Source organism: Vidua macroura, chromosome 28 (assembly GCF_024509145.1).
Source record: "Vidua macroura isolate BioBank_ID:100142 chromosome 28, ASM2450914v1, whole genome shotgun sequence".
NCBI lineage: Eukaryota > Metazoa > Chordata > Aves > Passeriformes > Viduidae > Vidua > Vidua macroura.
In genome coordinates this window covers 4,536,268-4,561,772 of record NC_071598.1, presented here as the reverse complement: position 1 = coordinate 4,561,772, position 25,505 = coordinate 4,536,268, and the positions used below count along the sequence as shown (strand labels likewise).

Sequence of the window (25,505 nt, the reverse complement as noted above, 5' to 3'; positions counted from 1 at the left end):
CCCAGGAAAAGGGATGAAGTGCCCAGACACCCCTAAACACTGCTGGGATGCAAAGCAGGGCCACATCCAGGGATGTGCAGCCCTGAAATGCTGGCAGAAGGATCCCAAAGCAGCGTGGGCCCTCTTCCCTCCCCAGGCAGACACACGAGTACCAACAGGCAGCACTGAGCTTGTGTGGGGCTCAGAAGGACCAGCAAGGCTTGGGTTTAAAGCATAGGAAAGATTTATCTGCTCCTGGAAGCTGTGCTGAGACCGGAACAAGGGACAAAACAAGGCATGGGTTAAAGTGGGCAAGTCCCAAAAGCACTTGCGGAGGTTCCCACAGCTCAGGGTTGCAGCAAGTCATGGGGAGCCTCCCCAGGAGGCCGTGGATTAGAGTTAAACAACTGCTGTAGTGTTGGCTTCTGTCTCTGAGCTTCTCCCCACGCCTGCAGCCCCACGGCAGGCACCGAGGCTCCAGGGGCTCCCACGGAGGGCAGGGAGCCGATTCCACCACGGGGGAGGCAGGGAGGGGTCACTGCGTGGTCGAAATCATCTGCTACAGGAGGAGAAAACACATTCCCGAGGCCTAGAGGAAGGCGGGGGGGCTCCTGCGAGGGGACGAGGCGAGAGGCTTATCGGAGATCCAGCAGCACCACGTCTCTCTCCACTACTGACACGTGACTGCAGGTCTGGAAGAGAGGACAAGAGGGGACAGGGGTTGCTCAGATGTTCCCACAGCTCAGGTGAGTCTCCTCCACCTCCTGACATGACCTGTGCTTTCCCAGAACGGCCCTTGGATCCAGCTCCGGCATCACCCCAACTGCTGGCCCTGCCCAGTGCCCCACAGCGACCATGGCAGCCCCAGACACAAATCCCTTCCCCCAAAGAACAGCCCTGGGCTGCTGCCTCGCCCTGCTCCTGCAGCCAGCAGCTCTGCAGCACACTTGCAATACCTGCAGGACCTTGGGAAGCTCCTGCACCTCCTCTCTGGGAGCTGGAGGGCAGCTCCCGGTCAGCCCAGCAGCTCAGCATGGCTGGAGCCCAAGCACAGGGTCCAGCACACCCAGCCCCCTCCCCAGAGCCCCCAGGAGCTCACCGTGAACAGAGGGGGGTCTTTGGGGTGTGGGTGGAACCCCTTCTGCCGGCAGGATGAGATCTCCTCCAGGCCATGCTCCGTCAACCTGCAGAACCCTGTCCTAGAGCAGGGGAACAGCAGCTCTGGAGCTCCAGCCTCTGCAGGCCCCGGGGCACTCAGGGGCTGCTCATCCCCAGCAGGAGCAGAGATGGAGCCTGAGGGACACCCCAGTTCCTGGGACACCCCTCTCCTGAACCTCCTGCCAGGGGTGCCCAGACACAGCCCCTGGAAACAGCTCACAGGAGCCGTCCAGTCCCATGGGTGACATCCTGTGACATCCCAGATCCCATCCCACTCCACACCCACTCCTGGGACCCCACACCCACTCCCAGGACCCCACACTCACTCCTGGATTCTCACACTCATTCCTGGAACCCCACACCCACTCCCAGGGTCCAGAGTCATTCCTGGGACCCCATATTCACTCCTGGGACCCCACACTCAGTCCCAGCACCCCACAGTCACTCCTGGGACTCCACAGTCACTCCTGGATTCCCACACTCAGTCCCAGAATCCAGTGTCACTCCTGGGACCCCTCACTCACTCCTGGGACCCCCACACTCATTGCCAGGACCCCACACCCACTCCCGGGACCCCTCACTCACTCCTGGTACTTGGGAGAGCACACGATGGCGATGGACTCGGGCAGCATCATCTGGTAGGAGCAGTGGGTGTGCAGGTCCACGCTGGACAGGAAGGCTGTCTGTGTGGGGTGGGTCTGCAACAGCACAGGGGACAGCTGGGAGAACCCCCCCGGGGCACAGCACACACAGGGGACACAGCTGGGGTGCAAGTCGTGCAATTGTGGGATGCTTTGGGTTGGAGGGACCTCAAAGCCTGTCCAGTGCCACCCCTGCCATGGCAGGAACACCTCATCCTGTCCCAGGCTGTTCCAAGCCCCATCCAACCTGGCCTTGGGCACTTCCAGGGATCCAGGAGCAGCCCCAGCTGCTCTGGGAATTCCATCCCAGCCCCTCCCCACCCTCACGTGCGAGAATTCCTTCCTGGCACCCCAGGTAACCCTGCCTCTGGCAGTGGGGAGCCATTCCCCCTTGTCCTCCCTGCTCTTCTGTCCCTTCCAGCCCTCTTGGGATTTTTTCTCTCTCTCCTTTTTTTTTGGATTGTCCTAAAACGTGCGCTCCTCTTTTCCACTTGGAGTTACCTACAAAAGGAGCTCTGCATTCCTGCCACATCCCATGGAAAAAAAAAACCAAACAACAAACCAACCACACCCTGAAGCCACAACAACATCCTTGCAGGGCACTTCACACCTTCACCCCTTCCTCGAGTGCAGCTCCCGGGGCTCAGCACCTCCCGAGGAGGACACCACGGGAGGAGTGTGTGTCAAAAGGACACCACGGAGGGCTGTACAGCCCCTGACAGGCACCAGCCCACCCAGCTCCTGCTCCTGCTCACAGCCCTCGCTGGGGTTTTCTTGCCAAGACCAGCAGGAGGGCCCAAGGAATTCTGGAGGGTCCCCGAACGTGGCAGGGCTGTCACGGCAGAGGTGGCCCTGCAGCAGCCACCCTGCATGGAGCAGGCACTCCGGAGCAGCAGCGATTCCCTGCCCAAGCCCTCAGGCAGCTGCTGCTTTCCAGAGATTACTCAGCTTTGCTTGGCAGGGATCCCACTGCCAAAGGCTCCGTGGGGACAGCGGGCAGCCGGGGAGGAGCCTGCAGCTGGCACAGCTGGCACAGTGCAGGAACGCAGCCTGGGAGATGTGTCCCTCTAGGACAGGAGCTTGGGGTGTCCCCACAGAGCCACCAGAGCTGGCTTTTAGCTGGAGGAAACACGAGCTTCATGTCTGAGATCCCACTTCCAGAGAATTCCAGAATGGGTTGGGCTGGGAGGGACCTCAAAGCTCATCCAGTGTCACCTCTGCCATGGGGTGACACTTCCACTGTCCCAGGCTGCTTGGACACTCCCAGGGATCCAGGGGCAGCCACAGCTGCTCTGGGAACCTGTGCCAGGGCTCCCCACCCTCACAGGGAAGGGTTTCTTCCCAGTATCCCATCTAAACCTTTCCTCCTTCCCTTTCCAAGGGTTTGATGCTTTAGGAAAGGACCCAAACATGAACCAGGCCTGGGTTTCAGAGCAGTGAACAAGGCTGTGCCAGGGAGAGAAACCCAAGCAGAGGCTGTTGCCCACTCCCTGCCCTCTCCTCCAGCAGCCCTTCCCCTTGGGGCTGGAGGCCAGGGAAGTGCCAGGGGAAGGAGACTCACGTGGATCCAGCCCAGGGTGACGAGGCCGTGCTGGTCCTGGATGACGAAGAGCTCCTCCTCGTTCTCCGTGGTGCAGGAATCGGGGCCCCCCAGCTGCTTGGGGACGATGACGTGCGTGATGGTGAACTCGTTCCTCATCTGCAAGGCAGGGCCATGCCGGGAAGATGTAACCCCCAGGCATGAGGCACCTGCCCAAGCCTTGGAACAAGCCCGTGGGTGACAGTTTTCTCTTCAAGCTAGGCCTTATGAGCTCTTATTACACCTGAGGTAGCTCAGCTGACCCAAACGGCATCAAAGGAGCAGGACGGCTTCTGAGGCAGTGTTGGAAACAGGAAAAGTTTTAATAAAAGGCAAAATAACGAAGTTCTTACAGAGAAAAACTGAGCTGAGGGCAAGAGGTTTTTGTTCCTGCTAAAACACCCCACAAAAGCGATTGATTATTTTGTTCTCTTTTTTTCCTAGTGAATTACCCAGGCAGGACCTCTTGGCCTCTGTCCAATTGGGCAGCCCCAGGTTTAAAGTGAAGTCTCAAAGGTCCTATGAGGTGTCTTTTTACCAAATTGAGGAGAAAAACTTCTGGGCTTTTTGCCTTTTTAAGGAGACAAAGGATAATTTGGTCACTCTACCAACAAGGGGCACATCCCTACACATGGATGCATCTGCAGGTGCAGCTCCAAGGAGTTCCAGGACTTTTTCCGAAGGAGCTGCAGGATTTTTTCCAAAGGAGTTGCAGGGTTTTCTTCCCATTTCTTTCTCCCTGCTGCACAGAGCACCCACAGGAGCTCAGAGAAGCCCTGGACACCCCCCAAAGCCAGCTCTCCACTCCAAAGGGGATGATGCCTCATCCCTCAACCATCCCCAGTGTCTGGAAGCAGCTGGACTGCAGGGAGTTGTTACATCAAACAACTTCATTTCAAAGCAAACTTCTGGGAGTGGCTCAGGGCAGATGGGCTGGAGCCGCCAACAAAACCTGGGCACGCAAAGTCTGGAGGGGGAACAGCGTCCTGTCAGCCTTGTCTGCGTGAGGGCCACCAGCTGGGACACCCAAAGGACAAGCAATGTCACCAGGAGTGTCACCAGTGGGAGAGAAGCTGAATGGGGACTCAGGGTGGGGAAACCCTAACCCAAAAATGAGGAAAGGCAGAGGCACGTCATCCCTAACACTCACACGGAAGCCTGACACCACACTCAAGAATCCAGGACAAAAATCAGGGTCCTTGAGCCACTTCCAAAGCTGTGGCATGGTGACAAGCAGTCCCTGTGGCACTTTTGGGGTCTCCATGGGGGACGGTTCCTTACCAGCTTCCCGCAGAGGATCCCGCAGGTCTCCACGCCCCGCACCGTGTTGGCGTCAGCCAGCTGCAGGAACTTGTGGCACAGCTCCCTGGGGACAATGACCTGCCGAAGGACATCCACACCTGCACCTGTGGGGAGGAGGGAGCACGGTGAGCAGAGCCAGGGATGCTGCAGAACGAAGTCCCTCAGGGCAGGATCTGAAGGGAGCACACAGAGAAAATCCACCTGGGAAGGTAAAGTCACCTTCCAGTGGTGGGCTCAGGGAAATGTGTCACTGTGACACTTGGTAAAGGACAGGTGCCACCTCTCTGAGAATGGGGAAAGGGAGATGGAGAGAAGGATCCTCTGGCAGGGGGTCAAAAGGAGCATTTTGTTACTAAAAATGAAATCACACACCCTCAGGAAATGTTATTTTAAGCAGGACCTGTCACTGGGCAAGACTCAGCCACTGGACATGTCCGGATCAGCATTTTGGAACCACATTTAGTGGGATTTGGTCAGGAGGAAGATTCAGTCAGCCCAGCCAGGAGCTAAACCCCAACCCCCAGCAAGGATCTGGATCAAGGAAAAGCAAACAGGCTGCAGACCCTGAAGAGCAGAGAGGACAGCACCCAGTGACCTGGGAGAGCAAACCCCCATGATCAGGAAATTCCAAGAGCTTCCCAGAGAAACTGGCTGCATTTGGCTCAGCCCCTGCAGAGAGAAGGGCTGCTCCAAGAGGTACTAACTGTTCTCTGTGCTCCCCAAAGCACTGGGCTTCAAAGATCTGTCCACAACAGGAGGTTTGGAGGGCACAGTCCCCGCTGATGGACTTGCTGGGTGAACTGGAGAGACTGGAACCTTTGGGATTAAATCTGTTGGGGGCTTTTCCACGCCAGGGATGAGGGGACCATCCACAGCCTCTGGCTCTGGCTTCCCAAACTCCTGCACTATCCTCAGGCGCTCCTTCTCCAGCTCCTGCTGCCGGATCATCTCCTCGAAGGCGTGGAACTGCTCCTGCTCTGCCTGCTGCTGCTTCATCAGGGCTACCCGAGTCTTCTCCTCCTCCAGCTGCTGCTGCAAAGCCAGAGGGTGTGCAAATTACTCTTCCTCTTCCTGCTGCAAGGAGGAACACGCCCAGGGATGGCAGCAGAGAGGGGGACACGGGCCCGGGGCAGACCCCCCAGCCATTCCCAGGTGATTCCCAAAGGTCACCAGCAAACAGCATTTCCTGCAAGGAAACTTCAGCTTGCAGGGCACAGATCCAGAGCCAGCTGCACCCAGGGCAGGAAAACCACTGCTTTACCCTCCCTCTTCCATGGAATTACAATCCCAGGTTGATTTCCCTCTATCCTGTCTCTGAAATCCAGGGCAAAACTGACTGCAGAGGTGACTGCCTTGCCCACACAGATCCTGGGGTTGTGGTGGAATCACAACCCCGACACCCTCCCCCTTTTTAAATTTAATTTCTGCTTCTAATTTTTCATCATGTGGCGCTTTCCTTTCGTGGGGCAGAGAGAACAAAGCAAGCACACAGCCCCAGCTCAGGCCGACTGGGGATGCACGGGGAGCAGAGCCAGGGCCACCTCTGACAGAGCCACCCGCAGGGACAGCAGGGGACAAGCCTGCAAAAGGTTGGGGCCACCCAACATTCCCGAGCACCCTGGAGCTTCTGAAGCCTGTGAGGCTGGGGGGCTCCTGGGGAGCTCAGCCTGCAGTCTCCTGGCACTCACCTCCTGCTCCTTGTACTTAGCATAGTCCTTGGCGTACCTCTTTAGCAGCTCCTCCTTGAGCTCTTCGGCTCGGGGAAAGGCTACTTCCTTCAGTTTCTGGGGGAGGAAACACAGCATCAGCAGCCCCAAGGCAAGGCAAACGAAACCTGAGCAGCTGAAGAGCCCAAAAACCACCACCAAAATCACTGAGCAAGAGCTCGGGTGGTGCCGTGCTCTCCTCTTCTGGTCGGTGCTGAGCAGGGGAGCTGCAGCTTCTCGAGGCTGCCAGGAATCTCCAAGGATTGCCTTGGAGAAAAGGGAAATCACAGGCACCACTCATGGTCTTTGAAAAGCAGGGAGGTGAACAGGGAAGAAAGGACAGCCCAGGAGGTAAAGTGGACACCACAGCCAGTCCAGTGCAAGGGCAATGGGGTGAGAACCCCCCAAACTGTAACTCAGAGAATCCTGGAGTTGTTTAGGTGGGGAAATAACTCCAAGATCATCGAGTCCAAGCATTCCCCCAGCTGCCCACCCCTAATCCATGTCCCCAGGTGTTTTGGAACACTTCCAGGGGTGGTGGAAGCCAGTGCCAGGACTGGACAAAGCTTTTGGGGAAGAAATTTTCCCAATACCCAACTTAAGCCTCCCCTGGTGTGACGTGAGGTCATTTCCCCTTACCCTGTCCCTGTTCCCTGGGAGCAGAGTGTGAGCAGGAGTCGTGCAGAGCCAGAAGGGCCCCCCTGACCCGCCTTTTCTCCCTCTGAGCCCCCTTCCCACCTCCCTCAGCTGCTCCTGGGGCTCCAAACCCTTCCCCAGCTCTGTTCCCATCTCTGGACACGTTCCAGCCCCTTGGAGTGAGGGGCCCAGACCTGAACTCCCGAGGGCTCAGAACTGCGTGGCCAAGCCAAGGCTTCTCAGCATTTGTGTGGATCCCTCATCCCAGAGCCGGGGAAGGCCCAGGCTGAGGACCCCGAGCACGTTCCCACTCCAGACCTGCTGCTGTCCCCACTTACTTTGACCGTCTCCCTCTTCTCGGGGATGACGGCGCTTTTGTAATCGCGGTGCTGCGGCAGCTTCTCGATGAACAGCCTGGAAAACAGGACATGAGCTGTGCTTCAGGGCACACAGTGGGGTTCTGGGGGACCCCCTGTGCTCCCTCTGTCTGTCTGCAGGAAGCCTCCAGCCCACCAGAGTCCCTTGAGCTGTGCACAGCGCTCAGATCTCCCCCAGTCCCACGGGAGAGCCCACACGGGATCTCCTCGCACCTGGCCTCTGGAGGTGACCCTCAGGGACAAACACATTTCTTTGGAAGAGAACCATGGATAATCTGCTCTGAAGCACCAAGGGCACCGCAGTGACTCAGGCAGGTGCTGGGGCAGCGGCCCACACCTGGGAGTGCAGGAATGTGCCCCCTGTTGAGTAAACAAGTTCCCCTTTGTCTCCTTAAAAAGGACAAAAGCCCAGAAGTTTCTCTCCTCAATCTGGTTAAAAGACACCTCATAGGACCTTGGGGACTTCACCTCAAACTTAAGGACACCGAATTGGACAGGAGCCAAAAAGTCCCACCTAAGCAATTCACTAGAAAAGAGAACAAAAGAAGAAAATTGCTTTTGTGAAGTGTTTTAGCAGGAGCAAGAACCTCTTGCCCTCACTCAGATTTTCTCTATAAAGAGCTTTTTTATTTTGCCTTTTATTAAAACTTTTTGTTTCCAACACTGTCACAGGAGCCATCCTGCTACTTTTATGCCACCTGAGGTAGCTGAGCTATCAAGGGTGTGATGTTTGTCTCGGAGAGCTTATGAGACCTGGCTCGAATAGACAAAGTATTATGGGATGGGAGCATCCTGGGATTCCACCCGAGCTGACTCAGGGCTTCCTGTCCTCCCTGGGGACAGGGACTTTGTGCAGGAGGGGAAATCAACTCACACCTCAGTCAGGGAGAGCTTGCAGGCGAGCAAAAAGCAAGTTCCCACCAGCTCTGGGCTCTGCAGCCCAGCTGTTCCAGGCAGGAGGGAGAATTCTGTGCTGGCAGGACTGAGCTCAGTCCCAGTGTCCAGGGACACTTCCAGGGATCCAGGGGCTCCCTGTTCTTCTCCCAGGCAAGAATTCCATTCTAACATCCAATCCAAAGCTCTGCTCTTCCCCCGTGTCCTGTCACTGCTCAAGTAAAAAAAATCCCTTTTTTTTAGAAGCCTCCTGTAAGGCCACAATGGGATCCCTCTACAAGCACAAAAACAAGGAGAAAATGCCCCAAACAAGGGGCAGTTCACTCTGGATCAGCTCCCTGAGGCTCCCCAGGCTTGAGACATCTTGAGTTAATCTGTGACCAAGTCCCCAGCGGTGACAGAGTGCTTAGGCTGAGCTTAGGCAGGGAAAAAAAAAAGGGAAAAGGGAAAAAGGGAAAAAAAAGGGAGAAAGGGGAAAAAAAAGGGAGAAAGGGAAAAAGAAAGGGAAAAAGGGGGAACAAAGGGAAAAAGGGGAAAAAGGGAAAAGGGGAAAAATGGAAAAGGGGGAAAAGGGAAAAGGGGGAAAAAGGGAAAAGGGAAAAAGAAAGGGAAAAGCGGAAAAAAGGGAGAAAGGGGAAAAAAAGGGAAAAGGGGAAAAAAGTGAGAATGGAAAAATCGGAAAAAGGGTGGAAAAAGGGAGAACGGAAATAAAAGAGAAAAAGGGAATAAAACGGGAAAAAAGGGGAAAAGGGAAAAAAAGGGGAAAAGGGAAAAAAAAGGGGGAAAGGGAAAAAAAGGGAAAAAGGGAAAAAAGGGAAAAAGGGAAAAAAGGGAAAAAGGGAAAAAGGGAAAAAGGGAAAAAAGAGAAAAGGGGAAAAAAGAGAAAAGGGGAAAAAAGAGAAAAGGGGAAAAAAGAAAAAAAGGGAAAAGGGAAAAAGGGAAAAGAAAGGAAAAAAGGGGGGAAAAGGGAGAAAGGGAAAAAAAGGGAAAAGGGGGAAAAAGGGGAAAAGGGAAAAAAGGGAAAAAGGGAAAAAAGGGAAAAAGGGAAAAAAGGGAAAAAGGGAAAAAAGGGAAAAAGGGAAAAAGGGAAAAAGGGAAAAAGGGAAAAAAGAAAAAAAGGGAAAAAGGGAAAAGAAAGGGAAAAAGGGGGGGAAAGGGAGAAAGGGAAAAAAAGGGAAAAGGGGGAAAAAGAAAGGGAAAAGGGGGAAAAAAGGGAAAAAGGGAAAAATGGAAAAAAAGGCAAAAGGAAAAAAAAGGAAAAATGGAAAAAAGGAAAAAAGGAAAAAAGGAAAAAAGGAAAAAGACAGTGCCACAGAGAGCAGCACAAACCAAGCAAGCAAAGCCAAGCAGGAAGGGCTCAGGAGCTCTGCCAACACTCTGCGCGCAGCTGCTCCCAGCCCTCCAGGACCCTGTGCCCCCCTGGATGCCCCTGGAGAGGACGTGGGATCAGCAGGGGCAGGGCACAGCCTGGAGCCCTGCAGAGGCCCTGGCTGCCCCCCAGAACCCCAAATCCCAGCCAGGTCCCCCCATCCCAGCTGGGGCTGTGAAGTAGGTCACCGTGCCGAGGAGACACGGCACGGCCCCGAGCGCTGCCGGCAGCTCCTGGATCCAAATGGAAGGGATTAATTAGGCAGGATTAAGAGCAGATGCTGGCCTGGGCAGGATGGAAAAACCAGCAGGGACAGCTGGGTTTCCACAAGTCGGGGAAAGATGTGGGCAGGAGGAGGAGAGGAGGAAAAGCCCGGGGCAGAGGAAGGGCTGGAACAGCTCCTGGATCCCACAGCCAGCCCTGCTGGGGCCTGGCCACACCAGAACCTCCCACAGCCAGCAGTTCTGGCTGCTGCAAACCTCTCGAGCCCAGCGAGCAGCAGCTGTGGAGCAGCCAGAGCCAGGACTATTTTTAAGGCCAGCTCTGGTGCCCAGGCCAAGCCGGTGGCTCTCAAGGCCCTTTTGACGCCCCCATGAGTCCCTGGAGCTGACCCAAGCAAACTGAGGAGCCCCAACATTACAGAAAAGTTGTGTCTTATTCCTTTTTTCCTTCTAACTTGGCTCAAAGTTGTGCCTGATTCCTTTTTTTCCTTCTTACTTGGCTCCAGGTTTTGCCTTATTCCTTTTTTTCCTTCTTACTTGGCTCAAAGTTGTGTCTTATTAATTTTTTTTTCTTCTAACTTGGCTCAAAGTTGTGTTTTGTTTCTTTTTTCCTTCTTACTTGGCTCAAAGTTGTGCCTTATTCCTTTTTTTCCTTCTCATTTGGCTTTACCACACTAACCCAGTGCTCCTGCTGGTGATTCAAACACCCTTTTGGATGAAGGCAGAAGCTGCTCAGGACCACAGGTAAGGAAAGACTTGCAAGGTGACACAACAAAAATCCTGGGGATAGTTATGGAATCATGGCATGGCTGGGATGGGATGGGACCTCAAAGTCCATCCAGTGCCACCCCTGCCACGCCAGGGACACTTTTCACTGCCCCAGGCTGCTCCAGCCTGGCCTTGGGCATTCCAGGGATCCAGGGGCAGCCCCAGCTGCTCTCCCAGCCCCTCCCAATCCTGACAGGGAAGAATTCCGTCCCAATATTCCATCCATCCCTGCCCTGTGTCAGGTTAAAACCATCCCCCTGCCTTGGCCTGACACTCTCTGCCTGTGTAAAAATCTCTCATTTTTATAACTTTTAGGCAGTAGAAGGGACCCTCATCTCTCCCCAGAAACTTTTCTTCTCCAGGCTCAACCCCCCCAGCTCCCCCATTCCCAGGAAAAGGGGAGCAGAGCAAATCCATGAGGCTCCAGAGCCCCCTCCTGCTCTCTGCATCATTTAGAAACTTCTAGAAAACACCAAAGCTACTGCTGAAGCTCCAGCTCCTCATCCTCGCTGGAAGAAATGACAGTGGCATCCAGCTCCCAGTGCAGAAATCCCACCAGGGCAAGGTTCACCCTGGTGGAAAAGGTTTCCAGGGAGGCTGGAAATGCCAGGAGAATCATCTGAAAGCAGCTGGGGACACGAGCCAGCACCTCTGGCTGCTGCAGTGACCCAGCCCACAGCTCGTTTGTTTAGTTAAAACGTTTCTCCTCTGGCCCCAGCTGCCCGAGGGGCCTGGAACCCTTCCCAAAGCTTTTTTTGGGAACCCTTCCCAAAGGTTTTACACTTCCCAGCTCCCCGAGCAGCCTCCCGGGCCTCGCCACCATGCCCATAAAAGCTCAGGAAGTGCAAGGCGGGGAGCAAAGCTAATCAGAGAAAAATGTGTTGGGTTTGAGGGGCAGCAGCCCCGCACACGGGGGCAGGCAGGGAAAATGCCCACGGAGGTGCCAACGCTCTTTGGGGCGAGTGGGCACAGCACAGATGGCAGCAGGGGCACCGAGCAAAGCAGGAGGGACAGACTGAGGGGGAAAACCCCACAGGAACAGGACACTGCACCCTTGGGATCGGAGTTTTTATCCTTTTAAACACCCACAGATGTTGCTGAGGTGTAAGAATGAATGAAATGAAAAGGTGTAAAAGAAAGAAATGGATCCTCAAATAGTCCCAAAGGAGGAAATCCCTGCTGTGGAAAGTGTAGTAACCTTGGAGTAAAACGGGGTCAGAGGAAAACAGGGTCAGAGGGGAAAAAAGGAAAAAAGGCTCAGGGGAAAAAAAAGGCAAAAAGGCTCAGAGGTAAAAAAGGAAAAAAGGCTCAGGGGGAAAATGGCTCAGAGGAAAAAAAGGCTCAAGGGAAGAAAAGGAAAAAAGGCTCAGAGGAAAAAAGGTCCAGGGGAAAAAAAGGAAAAAAGGCTTAGAGGAAAAAAAGGAAAGGCTTAGAGGTAAAAAGGCCCAGGGAAAAAAAGGAAAAAAGGCTCGGAGGTAAAAAAGGAAAAAAGGCTCAGAGGAAAAAAAGGCTCTTCCTCTGAAGGTGGATTAGCAGAGGCACCACAACCCAGCCTCCATCCTTCCCCTGGATCCAAAAATCCCTGCCCAGCCCTAGGATGCCACAGGCAGCCCCGAGGCTGACTGAGGTGCTGGAACAGCTGCAAACTTTGACCGAGAGGTTGGTCAAACCTCTCTGCTGCTGGCAGGAGTCTCCAGAGCGACAGAGAGATCCAAGATCAGCTGGATCCCAAGGGAATTTCATTCCCACAAGGCCCATGTCCCACAGGGCTGTCAGAGGATGCTGCCAGAGTCTGCACTGGGGCAGGGACAGAAACTAAACCCTGGAAACTGAACCAAGTTCAACAGGGGAAAGAATTCTTTCCATGGAGGGTGGCAGAGCCCTGGGACAGCTCGAGTCTCCTTGTCTGGAGCCGTTCCAAGCTCACCTGGACGTGGCCCTGTGTCACCTGCTCCAGGTGACCCTGCCTGGATGAACTGGATGATCTCCAAGCCACACTTTTCTGGGATGATGGGTTCTGGGAACTTTCACAAGTGAGCTCCACCTGTGGCTTTGTGCCTCTCCTTCCCCATGTGTCCTGGCCAGTCTGAGCTCCACCTGTGGCTTTGTGCCTCTCCTTCCCCATGTGTCCTGGCCAGTCTGAGCTGCGCCTGTGGCTTTGTGCCTCACCTTCCCCATGTGTCCTGGCCAGTCTGAGCTGCGCCTGTGGCTTTGTGCCTCTCCTTCCCCACATCTCCTGGCCAGTCTGAGCTGTGCCTGTGGTTTTGTGCCTCACCTTTTTCACATCTGGCCAGTCCCACCAGATGTGGCTTTGTGCCTCACCCTTCCCACATCTCCTGGCCAATCCCAAACCCCACCCCAGTTTGGCACCCCAAACCCCTGAGGAGCAGAGCACCCCAAAGCCCTGAGGAGCAGAGCACCCAAAGCCCTGAGGAGCAGAGCACCCCAAAGCCCTGAGGAGCAGAGCACCCCAAAACCCTGAGGAGCAGAGCACCCCAAAGCCCTGTGGAGCAGAGCACCCCAAAGCCCTGTGGAGCAGAGCACCCCAAAGCCCTCAGGAGCAGAGCACCCAAATCCCTCAGGAGCAGAGCACCCCAAAGCCCTGAGGAGCAGAGCACCCCAAAGCCCTGAGGAGCAGAGCACCCAAATCCCTCAGGAGCAGAGCACCCCAAAGCCCTGAGGAGCAGAGCACCCCAAAGCCCTGAGGAGCAGAGCACCCCAAACCCCTGAGGAGCAGAGCACCCCAAAGCCCTGAGGAGCAGAGCACCCCAAAGCCCTGAGGAGCAGAGCACCCAAATCCCTCAGGATCAGGTCTCTGGCCCGAACCCAGACCTGTGGGTGTCCCCCACGCCCCCAAGCCGCGCACCCCCGCCCAGGCCCTGCCTTACGTGATGTACTTGTGGTAGAGGATGAAGGCGTGCTCCAGGTTGCCCTCCTGGCAGTAGACGGTGGCCATGCGCAGCATCTCCACGCCCGAGCGGAAGTAGCGCCGCGGGGGCACGTCCTCGCTGACCTGCACGCTGCTGCCCGCCCGCACCAGCCGCCGCACGCGCTCCTCGGGAGCCAGGCTGGCACTGCCCGCGCCGGGCACGGCCGTGCCCACATGCTGCTCCTGGGGAGCCAGGCCGGCGCTGCCTGCACCGGGCACGGCCGTGTGCTGCTCGGGAGCCAGGCCGGCGCTGCCCGCACCGGGCATGGCCACGTGCGCTGGGCACTGCGAGGGACGGAGAGATGGAGAGGGGGAATCAGAACTGGCTGGGAGAGGAAACGGGGAATTGGGGAATCGGGGAATGGGGGAATCACTCAATCGGGGGAATCACTGAATCAGGGAATGGGGTAATGGGGAAATTGGGGGAATCACTCAATCGGGGGAATCACTGAATCAGGGAATGGGGGAATTGGGGAATTGGGTAATGGGGGAATTGGGGGAATCACTCAATCAGGGGAATCACTGAATCAGGGAATGGGGGAATCAGAGAATTGGGGAAATCAGGGAATTGGGGAAATCAGGGAATCAGTGACTCACTGAATTGGGGAATGGTGAAATCAGGGAATCACTGAATCAGGGAATCAGAGAAATTAGGGAATCGGGGAATCAGGGAAATCAGGGAACCATGGAATCACTGAATCAGGGAAAGCACAGAATCAAGGAATGGGGGAATCAGAAAATCACCGAATCAGGGAATCAGGGAAATCGGGGAATGGGGGAATCACTGAAACACTGAATTGGGAAAATAACGGAATGGGGGAATCACAGAATTGGGAATCACTGAATCACGGAAATCACAGAAATCAGGATATCAGGGAATCGGGGAATCAGAGAATCACTGAATCAGGGAATCGGGGATTGGAGGAATCAGGGAATGGGGGAAATCAGGAAATCGTTGAATTGGGGAATCAGGGAAATTGGGGAATGGGGGAATCACAGAATCGGGAATCACTGAATCATGGAAATCACAGACATCATGGAATCACTGAATCAGGGAAATCAAAGAAATCGGGGAATCAGGGAAATGAGGGAATCACGGCATCAAGGAATCACAGAAATCAGGGAATCACTGAATCAGGGAATCAGGGAATCACAGAAACACTGAATGTGGGAATCAGGAAAATCAGGGAATCACTGAATCAGGGAATCACAGAAACACTAAAACTGGGAATCAGAGAAATCAGGGAATCACAAAAATCACTGGATCAGGGAATCGGGGAATCACTGAAACACTGAATGTGGGAATCAGGGAATCACAGAAATCAGGGAATCTGGGAATCAGGGAATCGAGGAATTGGGAAATCAGGGAATCACTAAAACACTGAATCTGGGAATCAGGAATAATGGAATCAGGGAATCACAGAAATCACTGGATCAGGGAATCATGAAAACAGGGACTCAAGGAATCACAGAAATCAGGGAATCACAGGGCTCCAGGATCTTCCCAGATCCATCCTGACCCAACAGGATTCCCCCAGATCCTCCCCCCCACAACGGGGCGAGGGGAGCCCCAAAACCAATCTCCCTGTCCTGAGGGGAAACATCTCCCAGCAGATCCCCCTTCCCGTCAGACATGGCGCTTAGAAATTAATTTCGGTTAGAAACTAATTTAGCATTTAGGATAGGAACTTAAAGGGAAGGTTCCCACAGCCAGACCCCCTCCGCGATGGGATCCTCCTTCCTGAAGTGAATATCCCACCGCCGGAACACTCCGGGGCGGGTCCCCTCCTCTTCAAGGGAAGATTCCAGACCCCCCTGCCCGCGCCGCCATACCAGACCCCCCCCAACCGGAGCCCTCCTCGGGGGAGCTCGGGACGCCCCAGCACCGCGGCCTTGGCACCTCAAGCCGCCCCTGGAGCCCAGAGGGACCCCCCAGCAGAGGCCGGGACCCCCCATCCCGCAGGGCCCGCCCCAGCCCCGGCCCGGCCCTGACCTGGCGCCGGCAGCCGCCGTTCCCCCTCAGCACTTCCGGGTTCTTCCCCACCGGCCGAGGCCTCGCTCCCGGCAGCCAATCAGAAGCCGTCTCAACATCCGGGCATGGAGCTCACAGCCCCCTACTTCCGCCCGGCTGCGAAACGGCTTCCGCTCCCTTAGGGGAACTTCGTGCGCCGTGACGTCACACCGGCTGGTCTTAAAGGGGCAGCGCCCGTGAAAGGCCGCGCTGCGCCCCGGCCCAAACCCGGCCGTTCTCACCCCAAACCCGAGCCTGACCCCCCCCGCAGCGCGGATCCTGCGCGGGCCCCTCAGGGAAAATCACTGCTCCACAGCCAGACCGGAGTTTGCACAGCGTGGGAATTTACTTCAGCAAAAATGGGTAAAAAGGAGCATAAAAATCCGCGTTTGGGGGCCGGTCCCTGAGGAAATCAACAAAAACCCGCTTTGTTGAAGGCTCCAGGGATGTTCCTTTAGCATCCCTCACGGATCAGACACAGCACCGGGTTAAAAAAGTTCCTGGAGAAGCAGCAGAGCTGTGGGCAGGGAGAATAAAAAAGCAGATTAAAAAAAAGCAGATTAAAAAAGCAGATTTAAAGCAGCTCTGTCCTGCAGCCCGGCTGCTCCTGTGACATGTCCTGCTGCCTCCGGGGGGGACACAGCTCCTGCTGCTGCTGCTGCTTCTTCTTCTTGTGGGGTGGGGACAGACAGCAGCTCCTGGGGGGCGCGCTGCAGGGCTGCCCCGCGGCACTCGGCTCCAGAAAATCCTGCTGCTTCTGCTCTCTCTTATCCGGCCTTTTCTGCTTCCTCTGCTCTATCTCCAGATTATTCTGCTCCAGAAAATCCTGCTGCTTCTGCTCTCTCTTGTCCGGCCTTTTCTGCTTCCTCTGCTCTATCTCCAGATTATTCTGCTCCAGATGATTCTGCTTTTTCTGCTCTCTCTTATCTGGCTTTTTCTGCTTCCTCTGCTCCTGGTGCTCTGTCTCCAGGTGATTCTGTTGCCTCTGTTCCAGACAATTCTGTTCCAGGTGATCCTGCTTTTTCTGCTGTCTCTTATCCGGCTTTTCCCGTTTCCTCTGCTCCTGGTGCTGTATCTCCAAACGATTCTGCTCCAGAGAATTCTGCTTCTTCTGCTCTCTCTTATCTGTCTTCTTCTGCTGCCTCTGCTCCTGGTGCTCTATCTCCAGATGATTCTGCTCCAGATAATTCTGCTGCCTCTGTTCCAGATAATTCTGCCTCTTCTGCTTCCTCTGCTCCAGATGATGCTGCTCCTGATACTCTGTTTTTTTCTGCTTCCTCTGCTCAAGATGCTCCTGCTCCTGGAGCTTCAGCTTTTTCTGCTTCCTCTGCTCAAGATGCTCCTGCTCCTGGAGCTTCAGCTTTTTCTGCTTCCTCTGCTCCAGATGATTCTGCTCCTGATGCTCCAGGTGCTCTGTTTCCAGATGATTCTGTTCCTGATACTCCAGCTTTTTCTGCTTCAGATGATTATGTTTCTTCTGCTTCCTCTGCTCCTGATGCTCTATCTGCTGGAGTTTCAGCTTTTTCTGCCTCCTCTGCTCCAGATGATTCTGTTCCAGATGATTCTGCTTCCTCTCCTCCAGATGCTCCATCTCCAGATGTTTCAGTTTTTTCTGCTGCCTCTGCTCAAGATGCTCCAGTTTTTTCTGCTTCCTCTTCTCTTCATGCTCCATCTCCAGATGATTCTGCTCCTGATGTTCCAACAACTTCTGCTTCCTCTGCTCCAGATGATTCTGTTCCTGATGTTTCAGCTTTTTCTGCTTCCTCTGCTCCAGATGCTCCAGTTTTTTCTGCTTTCTCTTCTCCTCATGCTCCATCTCCAGATGATTCTGCTCCACATGATCCAGCTTCTTCTGCTTCCTCTGCTCCTGATATTCCAGCTTTTTCTGCTTCCTCTGCTCCAGCTGATCCAGCTTTTTGTGCTGGCCCAGCTCCAGCTTCTCCCAGTGCTGCAGCTGCCCCAGGCCCTGGGGCTGTCCCTGAGCCGTGGGGCCGGGCCGCTGTCCGTGCCTGGCACTGCCAGGGTACCTGCAGGGAAATCGGGGAGTCAGGAACCCCAAAAGGGCTGTGGGAACACCCAGAGCCTTTCCTGCAGGGGAACTGGGGATCAGCACCCCAAAAAGGGCTGGTGGCAGCACCCTGAGCCCCTCTGGGAGCACCCAGAGCCTGCTCCTGCGGCCTGAACTCCCAGAGAGGCTCACTCCTCATTTCTGACAGGATTTCCAGCAGGAATTTTCCCATTCCCAGCAGGAATTTTCCCGTTTCCAGCAGGAACTGGGGAGGAGGGGAAGGAGCCACAGCTGGCAGTGGCTCCCAAACTGCTTTGCTGTTGGCATTTTGGCTCTGAACAACTTTTAGAAAGGGTTTTTTTGGTTTGTTTTTTTTTTCACCCTCGCCAGAGCTGGGGGAGCTGCAGCTTGGAAAAATCCCAGCTGGAATTGTGTTCCCAAAGGGAGGAGCAGCTCCTTGGGCCAGGGGAAGGGGCAGACACCTACCTGGGCACTGCCAGGGGGGACTGGGGGTGCTTCACCAGCTGCTTCTGGGGCTTGGCTGGGGCACTGCCTTTCTTCCTGAGGAGATCCGAGCCCAAACTCTTCACTTCACAGCTGCTTTTGAAGGGAATTTGGAAGAGAATTCCAAAGTTTTCATTGGGAAGTCGGATTTTTTCACCCACTGAGTGATCACATCACACCCTGAAAGGAGACCTGGGTTTTTTTTTTTTCCATCCAGCTCCAAGCCCAGCGTGGTTTGGGTCAGAAAGGACCTTCAGTCCCACCCAGGGACACCTTCCCCCAGCCCAGGCTGCTCCTTGGACACCGCCAGGGATGGAGCAGCCCCAGATTTCCTGGGAATTCCATCCCAGCCCCTCCCAGGCAGGGATTTCTCCCCAGGATCCCACTGAGGCTGCCCTGGGAGAGCTCCAAACATTCCCCCAGCCCTGGGACACCCAGGCTCACCCCTGGGCTCTCCTCTGCAGGTCCTGGATGTAGTTGCTTCTCTCCATGGGGTGCCCTCGAGCTGTGTTGAACACTGGGGACAGAGTGACCCCAACACAAGTCACCCTCGTGGCTGCTCAGCTGAAACCCTCCCAAAAAAATTCTGCTTTTCATTTGGGTTTTAGCCAACTAAAACAAAAGATAAAGTTCCCTGGACTATAAATGTTCTTTTTCTACAAAAACTCTAAACTAGAAACCCAAAAAAGCACCTATAACCCACCAGGGCCTAAGACACTACAATCCTAAAAAGCTAATAAAAAGTTTTTACATAATAAAAATATAATTTTAATATGCAATATATATTTTATATAATAAAAATACAATTATAAATATATAATTATATAATATATATTATCTATACATGAAATATAATATATATTATATATTTATAATTATATATTTTTTGTATTATTTAAAAATAACAAATTATAAAAAATTATGAATATTTATATTTTAAATTTTTTATATATTATTTATGTAATAAATATATATTTCTATATAATTCTATATAAAATATATAATTTATATATAAAATATATATTATTGATACAAAATATATATTATATATTATATATATTTTATATAATATCTATGTAATATTAATTACATAAATATTATTATTTATGCAATAAATATATAGTTTTATATATTATTTATGTAATAAATATATTATTTATGTAAAAATTGCCACAAAAGCTAATAAAAAATTCAGCAAACCAAACTACAATCCACAAAGAAAAAAACCAACTTCCTAAATTTACCATCTCTTCAGAACAACAAAAAGTTCTATTAAAGAGATTCATTTTTCATACTTGTAAACACTTTGTTAAATTAAAAAATTAAGTTATATTTTAAAAATTTGACACTTTTCTCAAAAAAAAAAAAATCTTTTCCCAAATAAAAAGAAAAGCCACTTAAAACTACTTTTAAAAAAACCTCTTTTAAAAGTTTCCTCCCAAAATTTGCCCTTCAGCCAAGCCCGGTTCCCTCCCTGGAGCCGTCCCAAACTTCCCCAAGGCAGCAGGACACTCACACTCTATGGCAGCACTGGGCTCCATGCCTTCCACATCGATCAGGTACCTGAAAGAGCAGCAAAACCCATTCCACAATTCCTTAGGAATTAATAAGAATTACCCACATCGATCAGGTACCTGAAAGAGCAGCAAAACCCATTCCACAATTCCTTAGGAATTAATAAGAATTACCCACATTGATCAGGTACCTGAAAGAGCAGCAAAACCCATTCCACAATTCATTAGGAGAACACTGACGGCTTGGGGGTGATTCAAACAGGGAAAAAAAAGTGTTTTAAACCTTTTATGTACGGAAAAATCGGCATTTCCTGCTGAATTTTGGGTTGAAAAACGAGCCCTAAGGAAAGCTGTGAATCCTGGCGAGTTTGGGGTCACAGAAATAATTTCATTCTTGTTTCCTTCTGGAATTGTCACCACTGAGCCCCTCTGTGGCCAAAAACTCACCTGGAATTGTCACCACTGAGCCCATCTGGGTAAGAACTCACCTGGAATTGTCACCACTGAGCCCATCTGGGTAAGAACTCACCTGGAATTGTCACCATTGAGCCCATCTGGGTAAAAACTCACCTGCAATTGTCACCATTGAGCCCCTCTGGCCAAAAACTCACCTGGAATTGCCAGCACTGAGGCTCTGGGCAAGCAGAACTCACCTGGAATTGCCAGCACTGAGCCTCTGGGCAAGCAGAACTCACCTGCACACCAGGTAGCCGGTCCTGTTCAAGCCATGCGTGCAGTGCACCCCGATGAGTTTATCTGCAGCACACACAGGGCACCCTGAGCTGCTTTAACTCCCAAATTCCCCCAGAACAAACCCACGCTGAGCTGCTTTTCCTCCCAAATCCCCCCCAAATGAACCCACACAGGGCACCCTGAGCTGCTTTAACTCTTAGCTTCCCCCAGAACAAACCCACCCTGAGCTGCTTTAACTCCCAAATTCCCCCAAACCAAACCCACCCTGAGCTGCTTTTCCCCCCAAACCAAACCCACACCGAGCTGCTTTTCCCCCCAAACCCCCCAAACCAAACCCACCCTGAGCTGCTTTTCCCTCCAAACCAAACCCACACCGAGCTGCTTTTCCCCCCAAACCCCCCAAAACAAACCCACACTGAGCTGCTTTTTCTCCCAGACCCCCCCAAAAATTTACTGCCAATTTTTTTGCCAATTTACTGCCTATTTATTGCTAATTTTTGCCAATTTTTGGACAATTTATTGCCCATTTACTACCAATTTACTGCCGACTCATTGCCAATTTATGGCAAATATTTGCCAATTTATTGCAAATTTCCTGCCAATTTTTTGCCAATTTATTGCCATTTCATTGCCAATTCACTGCTAATTTTTGCCCATTTATTGCCAATTTTTTTGCCCATTTATTGCCAACTTATTGCCCGTTTACTACTAATTTTTTGCCCATTTTTGGCCAGTTTTTGGCCTTGGCATTCCCAGCTGAAGCAAAGGCACAGGAATTCCTGCTGGCCCAGCAGAGCCACACTCACCGTTGTCCCTGTTGGCTGCCAGGAACTTTTTCACCAGGTACTTGAACCTCAGGATGGTTTTTCTGTTTGGGATCTGGTGGCCCACGGTCAGGATCTTCCAGTAGCGCAGCGAGGACGGCAGCTCCTGCGGGGAAAGGTGCAGGAAAACACAGGAATTGTTATTAATTACACACTCATGGGTGATAAACAAAAAAAAAAACAGATTTCTTCACACAAAAATTCGTATTAATTACACAATCACGGGTGATAAACCAGGAAAAACAGATTTCCTCACACAAAAATTTGTATTAATTACACAATCACGGGTGATAAACCAGGAAAAACAGATTTCCTCACACAAAAATTCTTATTAATTACACAGTCACAGGTGATAAACAAAAAAAAAGCAGATTTCCTCACACAAAAATTCGTATTAATTAAAGAATTACAGGTAACAAATCAGAAAAAAAAACAGTTTTCCTCACACAAAAATTCTTATTAATTACACAATCACAGGTGATAAACCAAAAAAAACCCCAATTTTTCTCACTCAAAAATTCTTATTAATTAAAGAGTTACAGGTAATAAACCAGAAAAAAACCAGTTTTCCTCACTCAAAAATTTGTATTCAGTAAAGAATTACAGGTAGTAAACCAGGAAAAAACAATTTTCCTCACGCAAAAATTCATATTAATTAAAGAATTACAAGGGATAAACCAGAACAAAACCAGATTTCCTCACACAAAAATTCGTATTAATTACACAATCACAGGTGATAAACCAAAAAAAAAAAAAAAAATTTTTCTCACTCAAGAATTCTTATTAATTAAAGAATTACAGGTAATAATCCAGAAAAAAAAAAGTTTTCCTCACACAAAAATTCTTATTAATTAAAGAATTACAGGTAATAAACCAGAAAAAATGAGTTTCCCTCACACAAAGACTCCTATTAATTAAAAATCACAGGCAATAAAGCAGAAAAAGATGAATTTTCTCACCAACCCCTAAAGAGCAGCTAGACGGTTTTAGGTAAGAAAAATTCTCTTCATGAGAGGAGGAATCAGTTTACATAACAATATTTTATTTAACAAACTTTTATTTAACAATCTGGTTTTGTGAGAAAATAGCCTACACCTGCAAAAACAAACAAACAAACAAAAAAACGAAAAAGAAAAAAATTAATAGATATATACACTGGCTCTGACCAACCAATCAACTAAATTTCAATTATTTACTTGAGTTAATTATTATTAAATTCAAACCAGCCTGTAAAGAAAAATATAAATATACCTAAATTAAAGAAATATGCCTAATAAATATATATAATAAATATTAAAAATAGATATAATAGATAAAATATATTATATAAATATATAGTATATAGAAAGAATAAATCTATATAAGTAAATATAAATATGAAACATATATAGATATATAAAATATATATTATAAATATACAGTATATATTTTATACATATAAATATAAATATACACACCTAATAAATATATCTAATTATAAATGTACCTAATTTCTTTCTAAAAAGAAAACAATTTAACAGACATGGACACAATGATTCACTAACCTATTAAATTCCAATACAGCACCTTCTGATACAATATAAAATTACCAAAAAAAAAAAAAGAAAAAAGAAAAAAAAGGAAAAAAATGAAAAAAATGAAAAAAAAAAAAAAGGAAAAAATGGAAAAAAAAAAAAAAGGCAAAAAATCTACCAGAAAGATTCAGCTATTTGACTCAAAATAAAAAATAACAATGTGTCTGATTTTTGACTCTAATACAAAATCCCAGCAACAGCCAGGGAGCTGTTTTTGAGAATTTCCCAGTTCTGAGCTCAGGAGAGCCCAAAACCCCAGCTCAGCATCACCAAATTTGGGCTGGTTCCAAATCTGGGGGTTGGAGAATTGATCCCTCCCTGCAAGGCTCCACCTCAGCCCTGGCAGAGAATTCCAAGCCCACCCAGGGAGTGTTTTTGAGGAGAATTCCCCAGTTTTGAGCACTGAGCTCTTCCCTCACAGGACAATCCAAAACCCCAGCTCAGCATCCCCAAATTTGGGCTGGTTCAGAGGATTTGGGGTTGGAGAATTGATCAGAAACTCCCCACTGACCTGCAAGGCTCCACCTCAGCCCTGGCAGAGGATTCCAAGCCCTCCCAGGGAGTGTTTTTGAGGAGAATTCCTCAGTTTTGAGCACTGACCTCACGCCCATAGTAGCGCGTGGTGTAGGTCAGGTCGATGACCAACCCCAGCTCCTCCTTCCTCTCCTGCAGCTTCCTGATGAGGTCTTGAGGGGAAAATCTCTCTTCTGGCAGAAGGTTCTGATCAAAGCTCTGCAGGAAATGATGGTTTGAAGCAGTTATTAAAGTCTGGGGGTGCTGGGAAGGGTGGGGAGAGGCTTCTGCTCTGGAGATCAGGCAAGGAGCAAAGGCTGCAGCAGAAAATCACAGTTTGGTCACTGAATTCTGGGATTGTTTGGGTGAAAAGAACATTTAAATCACCCAGTTTTAGGGATTTGCTCAGAGCTTTGGGGCTGCTCAGCTGGGAGCTCCCAGGGGTGAGTGACAAATTCCACCGTGGCCAAACCCCGCAGTGACAAACACTCACTGCAGCTTTGCTGGTGGGAATTCAGCCCAAACACACAAACCACGCAACCCCCGAGGCTGCTAAAGCCCCTCAACACCCCCCAGTGCCAGCTGTGCCCGATGCCCATCCTGTCCCCAGCCCAGAGCACTCAGTGCCACCTCCAGGGTGGGCACTCCAAACCTCCAACACCTGCCTGCCCGTCCCAGGAAGAAATTCCCCCTCATGTCCAGCCTGGGGCCGATTCCTCTCCTCCTGTTCCAAACCTCTCTGCCTTTCCCAGGAAGAAATTCCTCCTCATGTCCAGCCTGGGGCTGATTCCTCTCCTCCTGTTCCAAACCTCCCTGCCCTTCCTAGGTAGAAATTTCTCCTGCTGTCCATCCTGGAGCTGATTTCTTTCCTCCTGTCCCCATCCCATCCCAAACCTCCCTGCCCTTCCCAGGAAGAAATTCCTCCTGCTGTCCAGCCTGGAGCTGATTCCTTTACTCTTGTTCCAAACCTCTCTGCCCTTCCCAGGAAGAAATTCCCCATCATGTCCAGCCTGGGGCCGATTCCTCTCCTCCTGTTCCAAACCTCTCTGCCTTTCCCAGGAAGAAATTCCCCATCATGTCCAGCCTGGAGCTGATTCCTCTCCCCCTGTTCCAAACCTCTCTGCCTTTCCCAGGAAGAAATTCCCCCTGATCCATCCTGGAGCTGATTCCTCTCCCCCTGTCCCCGTTCCCTGGAGCAGAGCCCAGCTGCTGCCACACTGACCCCTCCCAAACCCCGCTCTGGGTTTTGGGATCAGGAATTCCCTCGAGGGCCCCCCCCCAGGTGTTCCCCACCCCAAAGGACCCCCCCCAGACCCTCCCTCACCTTGGTCAGGGGCACCTTGAAGGCCACGAAGCGCGTGCCCGGCATCCTGCGGCCCAGCGGGGTGTAGTCCGTCCACCTGGGCCCACGGGGGGGGTCAAACGGGGCAGGGACCCCCGGCCCGGGCTCCCCAGACACCCCCGAACCCGGCAACACACCCCCCCCGGCTAGGGAACCCCGAATTCAGCAGCACTGACAGCCCTCAGCCTCACCCTGCTGTGAGACCCTCACAGTCCCCTTAGCCAGGGACCCCCGACCCGGGGCCACCAAAATCCCGGGCCTGGGGACCCCTCAAACTCTGGCCAGCCCAGGGACCCCCAAATTCCCCCCCTGTCCTGGACACCCCTCAAACTCTGGCCAGCCCAGGAACCCCCAAATTCTTCCCAGTCCTGGGGACCTCTCAAACCCTGTCTGGCCCAGGGACCCCCAAATTCTTCCCAGTCCTGGGGACCTCTCAAACCCTGTCTGGCCCAGGGACCCCCATATTCCCCCCTAGCTCAGGGACCTTCAACTCCCACCCTGGTCAGAGAGCGTCTCCTCAAGCCTCCCGAGGCCCGGGGACCTTCAAACCCTGCGGCCCCAGAGGCCCTCACACCCCAGAGCCCCTCACACTCCTCAGCCCCTCACACCCCGTATCCCCTCAGCCCCTCGCCCCCCATGTGACGGTGCCACGTGGCGCTGCCAGATCCCGGCCGGGCTCTGGGTCCCTCCCGGCAGCCGGGAGCCCCCGGCCGGGAGGAGGCGCTGGGGGCGGCGGGGCCGCGCTCGGGCCGCGCTCACCGCTCCGGGACGCGCCAGGCCCCTCTGCCCGCCATGATGGCGACGCCGCCGCGCCCGCGAGCGACGTCATTTCCGGCGCGCGCGGAGCCGCACTAGCCACGCCCCCACGTTGAGACCACGCCCGTCGCAGAGAGGCCACGCCTCCCGCGCGGACCTGCGGCTCTCGCGCCGCATAGCGGTCACGGGCGGTACTGCAGCCACGGA

At 52.1% G+C, this 25,505-nt stretch overlaps 2 protein-coding genes across 3 annotated transcripts; both read right to left on the bottom strand.

Moving 5' to 3' along the window:
• Positions 1-205: 205 nt before the first annotated feature.
• Positions 206-15,665, bottom strand: STAMBP (STAM binding protein). Its single transcript, XM_054000744.1, is given in 11 exon segments — positions 206-671; positions 1,079-1,178; positions 1,723-1,835; positions 3,340-3,477; positions 4,639-4,763; positions 5,364-5,691; positions 6,348-6,443; positions 7,340-7,415; positions 13,519-13,844; positions 15,553-15,623; positions 15,626-15,665. Coding segments are annotated over 11 exon segments (1,455 nt in total). The 5' UTR covers positions 15,651-15,665; the 3' UTR covers positions 206-614.
• Positions 15,666-15,897: 232 nt separating this feature from the next.
• Positions 15,898-25,353, bottom strand: DUSP11 (dual specificity phosphatase 11). Of its 2 annotated transcripts, none has more exons than XM_054000742.1 (9): positions 25,302-25,353; positions 24,525-24,600; positions 23,288-23,419; positions 21,096-21,219; positions 20,292-20,352; positions 19,599-19,645; positions 18,527-18,599; positions 18,065-18,178; positions 15,898-17,597 (listed from the first exon to the last, which is right to left on the bottom strand). In XM_054000742.1, the coding sequence occupies exons 1-9, from the start codon at positions 25,334-25,336 to the stop codon at positions 16,145-16,147; spliced, it is 2,115 nt and encodes a 704-aa protein (XP_053856717.1). In that variant the 5' UTR covers positions 25,337-25,353; the 3' UTR covers positions 15,898-16,144. The 2 variants fall into 2 exon arrangements, with proteins under 2 accessions (XP_053856717.1, XP_053856718.1); XM_054000743.1 differs by having other exon boundaries at positions 18,065-18,175.
• Between the last annotated feature and the right edge of the window lie 152 nt (positions 25,354-25,505).